The sequence below is a fragment of the Gracilinanus agilis genome, chromosome 2 (assembly GCF_016433145.1).
Source record: "Gracilinanus agilis isolate LMUSP501 chromosome 2, AgileGrace, whole genome shotgun sequence".
Lineage (NCBI taxonomy): Eukaryota > Metazoa > Chordata > Mammalia > Didelphimorphia > Didelphidae > Gracilinanus > Gracilinanus agilis.
Window position 1 is genome coordinate 24,059,606 of NC_058131.1, and position 18,071 is coordinate 24,077,676.

At 37.6% G+C, this 18,071-nt stretch overlaps 1 protein-coding gene across 1 annotated transcript in view; it reads right to left on the minus strand.

Moving 5' to 3' along the window:
- CTNNA2 (catenin alpha 2) overlaps positions 1-18,071 on the minus strand; it is a 1,353,633-nt gene that overhangs the window by 75,857 nt on the left and 1,259,705 nt on the right. Inside the window, exons 14-15 of the mRNA XM_044659266.1 lie at positions 10,472-10,653; positions 8,271-8,343 (exon numbers count right to left, since the gene is read on the minus strand). Of these exons, the coding sequence (XP_044515201.1) occupies positions 8,271-8,343; positions 10,472-10,653 (255 nt within the window). The remainder of the gene's footprint in view (positions 1-8,270; positions 8,344-10,471; positions 10,654-18,071) is intronic.

Genomic DNA, 18,071 nt, shown 5'->3' on the forward strand with positions numbered 1-18,071 from the left:
ATATATATATAGATATATAGATAGATAGATAGATAGATAGATAGATAGATATAGATAGATATAGATATAGATATAGATATAGATATAGATATAGATATGATTTTTAATCTGTATCTATTTTTCTCTCTTCCTTCTCCTATCCTAACTTCTCATCTTCCTACTCTTCCCCTTACTTTCCCTTTTCTCTCCTCCCCATCTCCTCTCCTCTCCTCCCTCCTCTTTTTACAACATAGCTGAACACATTATTGGTGTCCAGTTATTTCAGACGTGTTTAACTCTTCATGACTCCATTAGGGGTTTTCTTAGCAAAGATACTGAAGTGGCTTGCCATTTCCTTCTCTGGCTCCTTTAACAGATGGGGAAAATGAGGAACACAGGGTTAAATGATCCGTCCAAGGTCACAGTGTTTCTGACTCTGGAATTCAGGCCCAGTATTCTATCCATTCTCCTACATACCTGTCCTATAATACATAATTAAATAAATGAATGAATGAAAGAGTATATAATATATATGTATATGTGTATATAAACACACTTGTTATTGTATCTAGATCAGTCTTTTATCCATATCTTATATGTATATATTATTTTGCATGTTGTCTCTTCTATTAGAACGTGAGTTCCCTGAGGGTAGGGATCCTTATTTTTTGCATTTCTTCATATCTTAAGAGCTTAGCACAGTGCCTAGAACATGGTAAATGATTAATAAATACTTTAAAAAAATTATTTGGTAATTTGTTACATTAAATACCCAGTTATATATATATATATATGTATATGTATATATATACATATATATACATATATATATTGGTTTATCTTTTTTTTTAATTAAAAAAAAATTAAACCCTTAACTTCTGTGTATTGGCTCCTTGGTGGAAGAGTGGTAAGAGTGGGTAATGGGGGTCAAGTGACTTGCCCAGGATCACACAGCTGGGAAGTGTCTGAGGCCAGATTTGAATCTAGGACCTCCTGTCTTTAGGTCTGACTCTCAATCCACTTAGCTACCCAGCTGCCCCTGGTTTATCTTTTAAAGCCCTTCAGAGCCTTGTGCAGGCTTTCTTTCCAAACCCATTGGATCTCTCCCATACTCCATAATCCCACCAAATTGACCCTCATACATAATACCACAATTCCTCACTATGTATGCTTGCACTGACTCTTCTCTATGACTGATCCATATTGCTTCACCTTTACCTTTTAGAATTCTTCTTTCTTTTAAGGTGAATTTCAGATACCATCTTCTATATAAAGCCTCTCCTCTCCTCTCCTCTCCTCTCCTCTCCTTTTCTCTTCTCTTTCTCCTCCCTCCCATCCCTGCCCTTCCCTTCTCCTCATCTCTTTTCTCTTCTTTCTTTTTCTTTGCCTCCTTCCTCTCCTCTCCTCTCTTCTATCACACACATGCCTGAACTCATGCATCTAAGTGACAGTTTTCCCCATAAATATAATCACTTTTAACTGTGGATGTGTGAGGAGAAGAAAAAGACTTGAGAGAAGGAAGACTTTACCTTTTTTTTTTTTAATACAATATAGACAGTGTTCAAAATGTTTTCTGGGGTTCTTCCTTTGGACTTTTCCTCAAAACTACTTCATAAACCTCATATTAAAGAGTAGTAATGTATTATGTCCACCATTCATGGGCATGCCTGTGTCTTCTTCAAACTCACTAGCTTTTTCTACCACTTGATTTACCAAGGGAGCCAAATAGCATCAAGCTCCTCATTTTCAGCAATCTTTGGGAATTTCCAAAAATGAAATCTAACACAGGCATATGAAGATCTACCTCCTCTGAAAATATGGAGAATAGACTAAACACTCAAATTGAACTTCTGAGAAGGCATCCTAATGATAACTTTGCAAAAATACTAGTTTTATTGGAATAAGTTTTCATATTCTTGGTGGGGGGCTATTTTGAAAAAGCAGTAGGTGTTCCTTTGGATGTATATGATCTAGTACAGTTATGAAAAGGGAAATTCCATTCACAAAATCAGAGACTCTCAGAGTTAAGAGGAACCTCAGTGACCACCTAGTCTGATTTACGTGAATGAGGATCTCTTCTTAAAAAATAAAATAATATATATGTATATATATATTCATACCCATATAATTTATATGTATAGAAATACAATATATATACTATATATATATAGAATACATATATACATATATCTATATCCATACCTAAACATCCATATATACGCATATATGTATATTTGAACAAATGATATTGTTGTATGCATATGCATATATATGTGTATATATGTATTTATGTGTGCATGTGTGAGCATGTGTATCCAACAAGTAGTCATCTAGTCTTTATCTGAGGGTCCTATGAGCAATCCACTTTACTTTGGGATACACAACAACAACCATAAACAACATTTATATCACATCTACTATGTGCCAGGAATTGAGCTAAGTGCTTCACAAATATAATATTTTTTATTCCACATAACAAACTCAGTAGGTAATTGCTATTTTCATCCTCGTCTAATAGATAAGGAAACTGAGCCAAAAAGATGTTGTGATATAGCTATTAAGTGTCTGAAGTCAAATTTGAACTCAGGCAGGCCTTTCTCCCTCTAGGCCAGTGTTGGTGAACCTATGGCACATATGCTGGAGGGCCCTGCTCCCCTTTCCCTTTCCACACATGCCTGAGAAAATGTTCCCCATTATCCACCCCTCTTCCCAGAAGCCCAATGGGAGCACTTCCTCCCTCCTCTGTTTGGGGCAATGGGGTGACTCACATGCCATGTGAAGGTTATAATTTGAGCTCTCAGTCTCTAAAAGGTTCACAATCACTGCTCTATTCCCAGCACTCTTTGTCTGCTGGGCCATGTCCTGCTTCTAATTATAATTCTTGATAAAATTTTCCTGACATAAAACTCAAATCTGTCCCCCTTCAACTTTTAAACATTCTCCTTCTTCTGTCATCTGAGGCCAAGCAGAATTAAGTTCATACAACATCTCTGGATCACAGACCTAGAGCTGGGAAAGGATCTCAGAGGTCATCATGTCCAATGATTTGAATTTAGAGAGGAGGAAACTGAGGAAAAGGCAGGCATAGTACATTATCCAAAATCACACAGATGGTGTCAAGGGTGGTATTTGAGCACAGATCTTTGCCTCTTTTAGAAGCAACATGGTATATGATTAGAGAACTGTACTTTATACCAAGAAAACCTGGGTTCAAGTGCTATACCTGAAATATATTGACTTTGAGACCCTGGACCAGTCACAAGCTCTCAGTGCCCTGGGAAGCTCTGTAATCTGGAGTTGCTTCAATTGAACTCCTGAACTTGCTTTAAAAAATATTAGCTATACTTCAACATTATTAGTTTATTTTGTAACTTTAGGTATTTTTGCATGATAAGACATTATTCTAAGATGGGGTATATAGGCCAAAGAGGCCTAGCATACCTGAAAAGGAGATGAATCTCTATTCTAATTTTCTAAGTTACTGAGAAGTTGTCATCCTGCATTTGTAGAAGGAATGTCTTCCTCTGAAAGTTCCCCATACTAATGAAATCACAAGTCTAAGCCCTTTCCATAGTGTTAAATATATGCTAATAGCCAAGAGAATAAAGACCACCATCAGTAGAGGTCTGTGTCTCTTTTCTTCCTTGGATATTTTGTTTGTTGTTGTTTGTTGTTGTTTAATTCTTTTTATAATGCAAGGCATGACTAGCTCAAGTTATTTATTTTTGGCATCCAAAATGCAAAGAAAGAATTCACCTTTGATTATCTCTTCAGTATCCTTGCAAAGGAAGCAAAATTCTGAGTTTGAGCAGTTGGCTTGGAAAGGTCCATGGTGGCCTTCCTGAAGATGTTACTATACAAACAATGTAGCAGAACCACTTTAATTTTCAATAATAATGGAATAGATATCATGTAGATGACTGAACCAGATTAATGAATTAGCTAGAGAGAGAAGGGAAAACAAGATAATCAGAGGGAGGAATACCAGAGCTCACAAATGGACTGTAATCACTTGGTTTGGGGATAGGGAGTCCAATTGTAATTATGTCTTCTAATCAACTGGCCCCCTTCCTTTTGTGTCAGAGGCAGTTCTGTTTAGTCATGGAGCTGGAGATAGCTCCTGAATGAAGAGTAGTAGCTGCATGTAGCCTGCTGCTTGGGGCCTTGAGCAAGATGTCCACAGGGTTCTGCGCAAAGAAGCCATAAGGTCAGCATATCCCATTTTTAAAAAGTGATGACCTTGCTGATTGAAGAAAAAGGAAATTGTGTTTCCATCCTACTCCCATTGAGATAATTATTTTTTTTAACTCTTAGAACAAAAATTCCCCCTCTTCCAATTCAAACCTACATTCACCATGGTGGAAAGGAGGCTACATTTGGGTCAGGAAAAAATGAGTTTGAATCTTGCACTAGCTATGTAACCCTAAACAAGTTCTTGAACCTTCAGCTTCTGCTTCTCCATCTAGAAACTGAGGATAACAAGACCATTAACCTCAGAGGGCTGTTGTGAGAATCAAATGAGATGAAACATGCAAATTAGAATTTAGGGAGAGATACGTGGAATGGTTGGACATGTTTAGTTAAGGAAATAATGCCATATTCCTAGTCCCTCAGGCTCGCCACCTAAGAGTCACCCTGGATTCCTTACTATCTCTCACTTCTCCATATCCAATCCAAGCCCACCGATTACCTTTTTTAAATAAACACACTTGCTCCTCTGACACTGCTCACCCTCCATGCAGGCCTTCATCACTTTCTATATGAACTACTTTAATAATTGCTAAGGGCTCTGCCTGCCTCAATTCTCCATCCACTCCAATCGGTTCTTCATTCAACTACCTAAGTGGTTTTCCCGAAATCCCAATGTGACCGTGCCATCTGCCTACTCAATAAATTCCAATGACTCTCTACTGCCTCTAAGAGCAAATAGAAAATGCTCTCTTTGGCAGCCAAAGCCCTTCATAGCTGAACACCCCTCCTACCTTTCCATTTTTCTTATATAGGGGTTCCACTCTTTAATCCAGTGTCACTTGCTTCCTTGGCTGTTCCACACATAAGACAGCCCCTCTCTTCACTCCAGGCTTTCCCCATTCCTGGAATGTTATCCCTCCTCTACCACAACTGCTGACCTTCCTACTGTCCTTTAAGTCTTAACTAAAACCCCATTTCCTACTTAATTCCAATGCCTTGCCTCTGTTAATTATTTCCTGTTTGTCCTGTGTAAAACTTGCTTTTTCTAGATTTGTTTGCATGATGCCTAGACTCTACATTAAATTGTAAGCTCTTCAAGGCCAAGGATTGTCCTTTGCTGGCACATTTTGTTCTTGTTGTTTGGTTGTTTTAGTCATGTCAAATTCTTCACGAGTCCATTTGGGGTTTTCTTGGCAAAGGTACTAGAATAGTTGATATTTCCTTTTCCAGGTCATTTTACAGATGAGGAAATTGAGGATAAAGTGACTTGGCCAGAGTCACATGGATAGCAAGTGTCTGAGACTAAATTTGAATTCAGGTCTTCCTGGTTTGAATCCTGGCACTCTATCCATTGCACTACTTAGCTGCCCTTTCTGGGATACAGTCAATAATGAATGTTTATTGAATTGGATTTGACCCCTTAGCCTGGGTTTCCTCATCTATAAAACAGGTATAACACCACTTCTCTCAAGAGCTGTTGTAAGGATCCAATATGGCAATATCTGTAAAACAAGGGGCAGAAGACCTATACATGTCTTCTTAGACAGGTCACTTAACCTCTTAGTGTTCCAGGCCATGGTGTCAAAGTCAAATGGAAACAGGAGACATTCAGCTGTACATAAGGGTGCCTGCAGGCTGCACAGTGCCTTAGAAAACCATATGTTTATATATTGCATTTTTGTTGGTAACATATCAGCACTTTTAAAATCACAGAGGGACTCCATTTTCATCTGGTTAGGGCCATACTTGGAAGCATCGTGGGCCACTTGCAGTCTGGCCATGTGTTTGACACTTCTGTGTGTGCTCAGCTCTAGCACAATATGTTGTGAGAAGGTGTGATTTGCACTGGCAGAAAGAATGTCCTTATTGGAAGTTTCCAATTCCATGAAATCATAGATCTGTGCTTTATCTTCCCATGGAGAATAATTTAGTCTTTAAAGAGCTAAATAAACATAGTTGTTTATAATGATTTTTTATCTTTTACTTCTCTTGTTGCTGCTGTTACTACTACTACCTCTATTACCAACACCACCACCACCATCACCACCATTACTACTATTACTACTACTACTACTGCTACTATTACCACTACTTCTACTACTACTACTACTACTACTACTACTACTACTACTACTACTACTACTACTACTACTACTACTACTACTACTATTACTACTATTACTACTACTACTATTACTACCACTCCTACTATTACTACTATACTTTCATTCTTCCTGTCCCTGAAGGAAAGGATAAGCCCCCTCCAAAGAATCTAAAATATTTAAGCAAAAACCCATAGTAGGTACTGGTGGTCAGGAAGTTGTTTTTCTTGTTGTTGTTGTTTGTTTTCTCATACCTGTTAAGATTTATAATCATATTTTTATTTTTATTTTGAATATTTCCCATATTTACATACTTCATGTTCTTTCCCTCTCCCTCAAACCCCCCTAACCTCCCTTAGCCAATGCACAATTCCACTGGGTTTTACATGTATCATTGATCAAGACCTAATTTCATATTATTGATAGTTGGACTGGAGTTATCATTTAGAGTCTACATCCCCAGTAATATCCCCATCAGCCCATGTGTTCAAGTAGTTGTTTTTCTTCTGTGTTTCTCCTCCCACAGTTCTTTCTTTGGATCTGGATAGCGTTCTTTCTCATAAGTCCCTCAGCCTTGCTCTGGATCCTTGCATTGCTGTTAGTACAGAAGTCTGTTATGTTTGATTGTACCACAGTGTATCAGTCTCTGTGTATATACCCATTAAGATTTAACATACATTTATTAGGTACTTTGTACCAGGCATTGTGCAAAGCACTAGAGGTAGAAGAGTAAGAATAAGAAAGCTCCTGATTCAAAGATCTGACATCGAGATAGATAATTAAATGCAAAAAAATAAACAAAATAATACATTAGAGAATTATTTGAAGATGGAATGAGTCTTCAGACTTCCATGTAACTGAAGAAGTCAAATGAAAGATGTATGAATGAATGAACTGTATGGGGAAATAAATCAGGGCTTAAATGAAATGTAGGTGAGCATAATAGGATCCAGATTTCAAGCCCAGAAAAGCTAAGAGATTTGCCTAAGGTCACAGAGGTAGAAATGAAAAGCAACAGATCAAAACTTACCTCATATGTAGTCTAAACCCAAACCCAACACTCTTTCCATAGTGTCATAATTTAAGCTCTCAAAGTTCTTTTCTTGGAATGAGAAATGTTCTAAATAAATAGTGCACCATAACAATGAAAATCAATCCAATGCATGGGTTAAGTGTCTGCAATCCCCAAGGCATCATGCTAGACGCTCCAAATCCAATGGGAAGCCAAATGGACAATGGATAGAATGCCCACATTGAGGTCAGGAAGAATCATCTTGCTGAGTTCAAATCTGGCCTCAGACACTTCCTAGCTATATGACTGTGAGCCAGTCACTTAACTCTATTTTCCTCAGTTCCTCATGTGTAAAATGAGAGAAGGAAATGGCAAACCTGTCTCCAGTATGTTTGCCAAGAAAACCCCAAACAGGCTTTAAAAGCATCAGATATGACTGAGAAAAGACTGAACAATAAAAACAGCAACAACAAAAAAGGCAGTGATGAAGAACAGCTTTTGCCCTCAAGGAATTTACATTCTACTGGCTAGTCAATTGATGACTGAAAGGTGTCAAATGGTGCTTTTGAAATTCTCAAGAGAATGTTTTGTTAAAGCAATTCCTGTGTGGTTTAGGAGGAAGAGATGAGACTTTGTAAAAATGCACAAGCCTCAAATGATTATAGCAATATGTCATCCTCAGAACCCTATAAAATATTCCCATTCCCAATGAGAAACATGACTAGATTAATTATTTTCCCAAAATAATATGATTATTTCTATCAGGCATGTCATTAATGGATTACATAATGCTCAACAGCCATTAAAATGCTGAAAGGAAGCAAGTTGAGTCATCCAAAAACCTAGCAATGGCGTAAAGGAGACAGATCTGATAGCTCCGATTTTTAAAAAGAAAAAAAAAAGTTCACTTTTTAAAAAAGTGTTCCGATTGAAGGAACACTCTTATTTTCTGATGACCTGAAGCTGTCAGAGAAGAACCAATGGACTCTCTTATCAATGTCACTAATGGACGCAATGGCATTTGAAGGTCCCAGGAGCATCCACCAGGCATCAGCTCCTCTGAATTTCACAAGGGCTAATGAGCAATGAGAAAGAATAAGCAGGAGATTTAGTACACAGAGCCACACCCTCCCCACAACCAGATGAAAATGGTGCCTAACTTTCATATCTATCCATCCTTTCTTTGTTGACACATTCCAGAATCAAGTAAGAACCCAGAGGGCACCCGGCATAGTAACATATTGGCATTCCTTACAACCTTCAACTTTGATCATCATTAACAGAGAATACCAACCATTTCTTTAGTACCCATTATGGGCCAGGTACTGTTCTAAGCATACCAGTCAACTATACATTCTGTTTATATGTCTAGCTTACAGTAGGCATTTAATAAATACTTATTGGGTCAGTTTGGATCAAGAAAGGTCTAGATCAGCATATGTAATAGACTTTTTCTATTAGCATCAATGCAATGACCCAGGATGATCCAGAAGAACTTAGGAGAAAGAATGCTATCGACATCCAGAGAAAGAACTGTGGGAGCAGAAAAGCAGAAGAAAAACATATGATCGATCATGTGGCTCGATGGGGATATGATTGGGGTTTTGATGTTAAAAGATCACTCTACTGCAAAAATGAATAACATGATAAGATGGAAATAGGTTTTGAACAATGAATATGAATAACCCAGTGGAATTGCTTATCAGCTCTGGGAGGAAGGAGAGAAGAGAAGGAACCGGGGGGAGAGGGAGAATCATGAATCATGTAACCATGGCAAAACATTATAAACAAACAAACAAATAAATGAATGAATATATATGTGTATATATATATGTGTGTGTATACACACATATATAAAAATAAAAGAGTCTAGATTGGATAGGTTTGTATAATACGACTTTCAATTAACATAATACATGTTCTCTAGGTAATTTAAGATATTGATTTATCAAATTTCCACTCACCTTTATGTGATAGGAAAGGCACAGAGTTAGTAAGCATTTAGAAAAACAGGGCACTGAAGTTTCAAAGGTAAACAAAAAAACAAACAAATAAAAATATGGTTGTCCTCTCTAGGAGGCAGAGGACCAAGGTTCAAACCTTGCCTCTGATGCTGAGTACTTGGATGAGTTGAATCTTAGCCTATTCCAGTTTTAGTTTCCTCAATTATAAAATTAAGGGATTAGCATAGATGGCTTCTGATGTCCCATCTAGGTTTAACTCTCTGATCTTTATAATGAACATTTATGTAGCTCTTTAAAGTTTGCAAAGAAATATATATTCATTTGGGTTCCATAACAATACACGGGGATGCTATAGGCACCCTTAGATTGTGATAGCAAAGCCCAGAAAGGTTGGCTGAATTGTTTATGGCCACATAATTTAGGACCTCCCAAAGGCAAGATTTGAGCTCAGACCTTCTTCTCTTTGAGAACCAGCATTCAGTCCCCCTGCGCCATATAAATCAGTGCACATTTATTTTTTTTTTATTTTTATTTAATTTTTTTTACCCTTGTACTTCGGTGTATTGTCTCATAGGTGGAAGAGTGGTAAGGGTGGGCAATGGGGGTCAAGTGACCTGCCCAGGGTCACACAGCTGGGAAGTGGCTGAGGCCGGGTTTGAACCTAGGACCTCCCGTCTCTAGGCCCAACTCTCACTCCACTGAGCTACCCAGCTGCCCCCAGTACACATTTATTAAATAGTTCCTATGTCCCGGGCAATGGGTTAGGTGCTAGGAATACAAATACAAACAGAAAGAGACACTTCCTGCCATCGAGGAGCTTATATTCTAATAAGGGAAAGTAGCATAGAAAAGGCCCCTCAAAGTGAGATTTCTACTTACTTTCTGTAATCATATAAATTCATAATTCATAATGGAAACTCCCTAAAATGTTTGAGAGGGAGGAGTCTATCTCCTTTCCCCTTTCTAAAAATGTTACTGGCTAGGCAAGCTGACAACCACGATCGGGCCAGGCAGAAATGAATATAAATGTGCTGTACACAATAGGGGTTAAATAATTGTTTGGCAGATGCAATGCTAGCTAATTGAATAGGTTGTTCTGCTATAGTTGGCTGACTGGCCGGATGCTAATTGGCAACTCAGTCAGCCAGCGCCAGGGAAAATAGACATGCTATTTCGGATCCTCCCCAATCACCGGCTTTGATGAGAGTGGCACGGGGCCTTACCTCGTAAAGTCTGTCATTTCCATCATGATCATACACATCTGCTTGGCCAGGACGATGATGTCATTGCCACTGTCATCCCACTTAGCCACCTCGGCATCCAGCTTGCTCTTCTCCTGATGGAAGATCTCGACCTGCTCTGCTATTTTTGCCTTCTCCTCTTGGGGTAGCTGAGCCATGATGGCCTGTGTGAGATGCAGAGAAACAGAAAAATGTGGAGAGGAAGCCGACTGATATTTTCTGTAAATAGTCAAAGAGAATATGAAAAATGGTTGTATTTTCTCAGAGCAATAACTAGGCCCGGGCTAGCAACCCTTTTGTCCCAGGGTAGAAAATTCAAAACTCTTTCCTCTCCAGTTTACCTTGTTCAACCTCGTGAGTTCAAAATTGGCCTTAGACACTCACTAATTGTGTGACCCTGAGAAAGTCCCTTAACCATATTTGTCTCAATTCCTCACATGGAAAATGAGCTGGAGAGGGAAATGGCAAATCAATCCAGTATCTCTGCAAGGAAAATCTACAATAGAGTTCTAAAGAGTCAGACAGAAATGACTCAACAACTTCACCTTGTTGCCTGGGGTAGCCGCAGTTTTGTCGAGGATCATGTCTCTCATTTTTCAGCTTAAAACTACTAGTGTCCTCACCAAATCTTCTACTTTTCCCTATTCCTCTCCAGCCTCCACTAACCATGTGCTGCTAAATTTAAAACTCCTGGTGCCCCGTGTGCCGAAATAGCTAGAAATGGCTCTGTCAGTCAGTCACCAAAAACTAGCACCTACTATGTGCCTGTCACTCTACTCAGTACTCGGGATAAAAAGAAAGAAAAAAAATATTTTTGGTCCATTCTCCTGGAGTAAAAAACATAAATAACTAGGAACTTGCATTGCATGTATGCATGCGTGTATTTGCATATAAGAATCTAATATGTATCTATTTAAAACATGTATCTATCCATCTAATATATATGTACCTGCCTACTTTGTATGTGTGTATCTAATATATGTATCTATTTAATACGTATTGTCTGCCTAATGTATATGTATCTATATAATATGTGTGTATACATCTACCTGTCTACATATCATGTCATATAGAAATATAATCTATATAATAAAAATAGCTAACATTAATATAGCACTTTAGAGTGTGCTAAGCACTTCACAATTATTATTTAATTCGATCCTCACAATAACCCTGGGAAGAAGCTGCTATTACTATCCCCATTTTACAGATAAGAACACTGAGGCTGAAAGAAGTTAAGTGTCTTTTATCCAGAGTCACACATTTATTCTCTTAGGCAGGATTTAAATCCAGATCTTCCTGACTCTAAACCCAGTGCTCCATTTATTGACCTAGTCATTGCATGCAGGCATACACACTTTTGTATGTATGCATACATGCATGTATGAATATATAGATATACTCATATGAATACACATGTACAGACATATATACATATAAGCATTCATGTATCTAACATATGTCTATCTAATTCATATCTGTTTTTTTCTAGAAAGAAAATAGAAAGCATTGTGGGAAAGGACAGCATCAGTATTTGAAGGCAATTGGGAAAAGCCTCCTTTCCCCAGAAAAAAAAAAAGGTGGGGATTCATTTTTAGTAGCATCAGAGAAGTCAGTCATCTACTCACTGAGCATTTATTAAGCACTACTATTTGCCAGCCACTGTGCTAAGTGTTAGGGATACAACAGGCAAAAACCAAAGGAATTCCACATCCCTTCTCTCAGGGATCTCACAGACTAATGGGAGAGGCAACATGCAAAAAAGATACAGGCAAGGTAAACTGGAGATATGCAGTCAGAGAGAGGAGGACAAAGACTGCAAAAGATGAGATTTGAGCTGTCAGGAAGGAAACCAGAGAATCTCAGAAATGCAGGGGAGTTACTTAGTTGCTCTGAAAAGCACAGACTTTCTGCAATGATCAAAACACCAGAATCACAAGACCACCTTCAGGCCAAACAATTCCTGGCTGTTTCAAAAATGGTGGCCAAACGTAGACCATCCACCACACAATAGTGCTGGAAAATACATTTGTGAAATCAAAGGGGCCTAAAGGTGCCATCCATATTCTCAGTAACAAGACTGTTCATTTTCTTTGATTATATCTGTTCAAACAAGTCTATTCCAGACAATTTTTTCCTGCTTGGTCTTGGCAAACTATCACCAGATGAAAGGAATCAGCTTCTTCAGTAATGAAGTGTGGGGAAGGAAAGCATAGAAAGAGAGGAGGTATTTGGTCACTGAATAGGAGAATTCAAACTAACATTAGAGCAGAAAGGCAAAATTTATATAGATATCTGTCTCTATCACTATCTATCCATCCGTCATCTATCTGCCTTTTAAGAGAGAGAGAGAGAAACATAGAGAGACAGAGATAGAGATAATAGATAGATAGATAGATAGATAGATAGATAGAGAGAGAGAGAGAGAGAGAGAGAGAGAGAGAGAGAGAGTCTATATGTTTTAGTGAAATAATTCTATAGCTTCTTATCAAACAAGGACTCTTCCTCAGAATGCTAACTACTGGGAGATTTAGTGGTGTATGTTTGTTTGGAGGATGATCAGGAGTGTAATTTTCTGGCTCCCTTCTAACTCATCCAAAGACAACCACTGAATGGAGTTTTAGTAGTAGTTTGTTTACTAGTATTCTTTCTGCATCTTAATTTTCTTTATCTCCTGGAATGTAAAATTGTTGAATAAATAAAAGAATGAGATGGATGAATTGTGTGAATGAATGAGTCCAGGAATGAGAAAATAAAAGGAATGAATAAAAATGTGACTCCAGTGCCTGAAGTATATGAATGGATGGAGTGAGAAAATGAGTAGAGTGAAAGACTCCTTCCTGACTAGACTCTGTCCTTTAAGCAATGACATTTAACAAAGAGTTTGTGAATTCCTTCAGGTCAGACTGGCATTTACTTCTTTTTATTCTCAGCACTTAGCACAGTTCCTGGCACACAGTCTGCTCTTGATAAATGTTTATTGACTATTAAACATCTAGGTGGCAAATTGTTGGAGTCAAATAGACAGGATTTCAAATCCTCCTTCAAATATTTCCTTTCCTATATGCCTTGGGCAACTTACTAAATCTCTTTAACCTCAGGCTCCTCATCTTTAAAATGGGGATAATAATAGCATCTATTTTACAGGGTAGTTGTGAGAATCAGATAAGGTAATGCTTTCTAAAAATTCCATGTAAATGGGTGCTATCATTATTAAAACCTTAATATTTTATGGGCCTGGGCTATATATAAAAACAAGTGAAAAAATCATCACTCACTGCTTGCAAAGTAATTACATTTTCCTGGAGTTGGAGAGAATAGAACATTCACTCCATGAAGTATAATATAAGAAACAATTGAGGAGAAAAATAAAATTAATAACTGGTGAGAACAGGCAAGGATTAATAGAAGAAGGGACACCTGAAGAGGACAAGGAATTGGAAAAGCAAAGAAGAGGAGACAACAGTTACTATATAATTAGAGCAAAACTATTTTCATTCTCCAACTCCTATGAATATTTACCCTTCAATTCTAGTGAAGGGAACTGGGCTGTGGAGTTTATTTACTCTCTCCCTACTTCCTTATCCTTTTTCTTTAATCATCTCCAATTTACCTTTTCTTTGTCTTATATATACACATGTATATATAGAATTGTATGTGAAGAAAAAGAAAAATGAAGAAAGAAACATAGAAAGATAGGATAGTTAGATAGATAGATAGATAGTTAGATAGATTATTTTCATATTATCTCACCCATTGGTCTGTGAGCTCCTTGAGAGAAGAGAATGGATTATTTTATTTCTTTGTCTTTGTAACCCTATTACTTAGCACAGTGCCTGATACAAAGTAGCTTGTTGAATAGATGATAGACTTCTTCAATGATACCCCAAACAAGAGATTAAAATCAGAGACTTTCTAACTTCTAAAAAAATGAAAAGAATGGAAAGTCCTAGTTGTACCTCTTCAGTCCTGGGAGACAATTCCTGCTGACTGGTGAGTTCTATAGGTATGCTTTATTTTAAAGAGATCCAGGATATTATGACATGGGAGATCTACTTTGATATTTAACTAGAAGGGCCAGAAGATCCCATTTTATAAAACATTTTGCTTTGCTATATAACAGACCTGCAAATGAAGTTAATAATCCCAATGTGAAAATGCATTAGACACTTGTATCTAAATTTCACCTCATTAGATATATTATGTGGGTTGAGGACCCTTAGAGTCAAATGGGCTTCCTGGACCAAAAGTCAGTTTTTCAGGGGGTTCCATTCATCCTCCAATCTCTTTCTTACCTCATGAAGTTAAATATCCACAATCAGCCCTTAATCACAAAGTCCTCTTCAGGATGATTTAAGGATTAACTGGCAAATAATAAAGTTCACACTATTGGTTCCCTTCTTTAACTATGACAATACTTACAATTGCTATAATCCAGTATAGTATTTAATTATAGGCTTTTTGCAGAATCCCTCTGCTTCTTCAAAGTTCAATACACATGTCATCGCCTACAGAAAACTTTGTCTGGTCCCTTTAATTGCTACAGTTCTCTCCCTCATTCTAAGATTATCCTGCACTGCTTTTATCTCCTTACAAGTCACATCCTGCCAGTAGTACATAAGCCACATGAAGGCAGGTATTTTTGTTTTTTCTTCTGAACCTTTGCATTTCCAAAGTATAGTGCCCATTGGAGTCAGGGGACAGGGTATATGTATTCCAAGTGCCTAATGCATAGTGGATACTTATATGCTTGTTGGATTCAATTAGGTACTATATAATTTTCATATAAGTTTTATCTCCCCAACAAAGATACTTCCCCTTTCCAAAAAGGAATCAGCTCTTCTCTTATTATCCATAGTGCAGGGATTAAGGAAGGTCCTCATTAGGTATTTGTTCGGGTGCTAGCTTAATAATTTTAGCTTATAATTTGGTAATGAGGTCAGGAACAGCCAGGAAAACAGGGATCTCTGGACCACTCACCTTGTGCCTTTTACTCACTACTATATCCTTCTCAGATGGCATCCAAAAAGCCTAAGAAGCATTAGCAACACTGATATTCTCCAAGAACTTACTTTGAAGGATGAGAAAGTGATTTTTGGACCCAGAAATCCATTTGACTCTAGGGGTCCTCAACCCACATAATATACTTAATGATGTGTGGCTTAGATATGAGTGTCATTATATTTTCTCTTATTAATATCTCTTCCAATGATCAGGAAGATTTCCCCCAAAATATACTTAAAATGCTCTTGGCTTTTAAAAATTCATAATTGACCTTTCTCAAAACTGAAATTAAAAAAACAAAAAGGTTATCTATAAACAGTAGATCACAAACTGGGAAATTTGCAAGTTAATCAAATTGGAATGCAACACATGAGTTTTAATTAGGGCTTATCAATGTAACTCAGCAGTTTGAAATGTTAACATATTAAAGTCATTCTGTCTAAAAATTAATATATAATAATCCAGGCAATAATCAGAACAAGTAAAACACAAAATACATATTCCTTGAACCTAAAAAAATATGGGAAAGTGAGTGTTTTGGATTTTTTCATGAAGAGAATACAGGACCAGTCAGCATTTCTTCTCACCACTGTGGGTAAACTAAGAGAGCCCTCACTTCTTAATGAGGTCTAAGAATATCACTGGCAAATGGGGACTGGGTGTTTCTCATGGGTGAGCAGCAATTGCAACTAATATACACAAGTTTATCTTCTTTGATACTCCCAGGAAGACAATCTTCCCATATCAAAATACCAATCTCTTATATGATTAGTGTTGTGAATTAGACAGAATAAAGGAATGTGGAAATCAATTCCCTGATCAAAAAGGAAACAGCTTCTAGGAATAAGAAAATCATAGTCCCACTATATTTTGCTGCATTAAGACATAATTGGATTCATATGGTCAGGTTTGGGTTCCAGTCACAAATTTACAATGGATATTGAGATAAGATAGAAGAGATCCAAGTTTGGGAATGTAGCAAGTTGAAGGATCTTGTGTCCATGATGAGCACCAATTGAAGGAGCTGAGGATATTTAGGCAAGAGAAAAAAGGAGTTCTGGGATTGGTGTGGGGATGACTGTTATATTCAATTATTTGCCCTGCTGTCATGTAGAAGAAGAATGTGACTCATTCTCTTTGACTTTAGTGGGCAAAACCAGTAAAACCTCAATGAGTAGCAATGAAGAAGACACATATTAAAACTTAATGTCAGGGATGTTATTTTTTAAAAATAGAAATTAGAAAAATATTATTTTCATGACAGAGATATTTATTTCTGAGTGGAATAGTCATCTACTTCCCCTAATCTTCAAGCAGAGCCTATAGGACTGTGTTAGCAAACCTATGGCACATGTACTGGAGAGGGCTCCTCCTCTTCCCTTGAGGACATTCCTCACATTACCCATCCCTCTACCTAGCAGCCCAATGGGAGTGCTTCCTTCCTCCCCTGTCTAGGTTAAAGGGTGCAGTTTGGGCAATTTTAAATATTGGCCATCACTGTTATAGGATCATTCATAAGGTGGTACGTGTTAGGAATTTCTTTTCAGGTGGGATGAGATGGTCAACTAAATGTCTCAAAATTCTGTCCATAGCAGACAAGGCCCAGAACCAAAGGCTATTGATTCCTTCTTTGCCTGATATTTTAAAATACATGAGATTTTATTTTTCTATTTCTAAACTTATATCCAATATTTTTTTTGCTCATTGATTGCTTATACCTCTTCATGAATGGAACTGTATAATCTGAAAAAATGCTTTTTTTCCCCTCTTTTAAGACAACATGTTTATGATTAGATGGGGAGATAATCTCCATCTCCAAATCTAGGTCTCTTCTCTTTGTCTTGGTAGTGGAACAGTGAAAAGAACCGGGAGCCAGGAATTCTTGATTTTCAGCTCAGCTCTTCTGATTCACTAGGTAGCCCTGGATGAGTCACTCCATTTATTCCTCTTGACTTCAGTCTCCTCATTTCTAAAATGATGATTCTGGAATAGGTTATCTTCAGGGCCCTTTCTAGCTTTTGAATTCTTCAGTATGCATAGAAGGCAGATAGGAAGAATGGAGAATATATACATACATACATGCACACACATACACTTATATTCCTCATAACAATATATGAGCTTAATGAGAAAGAGTCTACACCTCCCAATGAAGGAGAGAGGTATAAAGGACACTTCTTCATTTCTTCCAAATGTATTCTTCAGTTTCTCTTTTTTTGGAGTCCCTTATGAAAATAATTTCTCTGATTCTATCCAAGAAGTGAAATGCAGGGACCAAGAAGTACACTCTGAATAACTGACAAATCAAAATACCCTTTGCCTTTTGACTTCCTCCTTATTGGTTGTGCAAGGTTGGGTAATGGGAGAAGGAGCCTAAGAGATTGATCCCAAAATGGAGTCCAGAAACTTAGCTCACTTGATGGTTGAAGTCTTGCTGGATGAGAAGTGATAGGATGCCTTTGACCAGGGAATCAGGGTTTCAATGTCCAAAGAAAGATCCTCAGGAAGCCCTCAGGACTGGATTCTAGATGAGATGTTCTCCTCCTCCCTCTCTCAGTCATCTGCCAGAAGTCCTTTC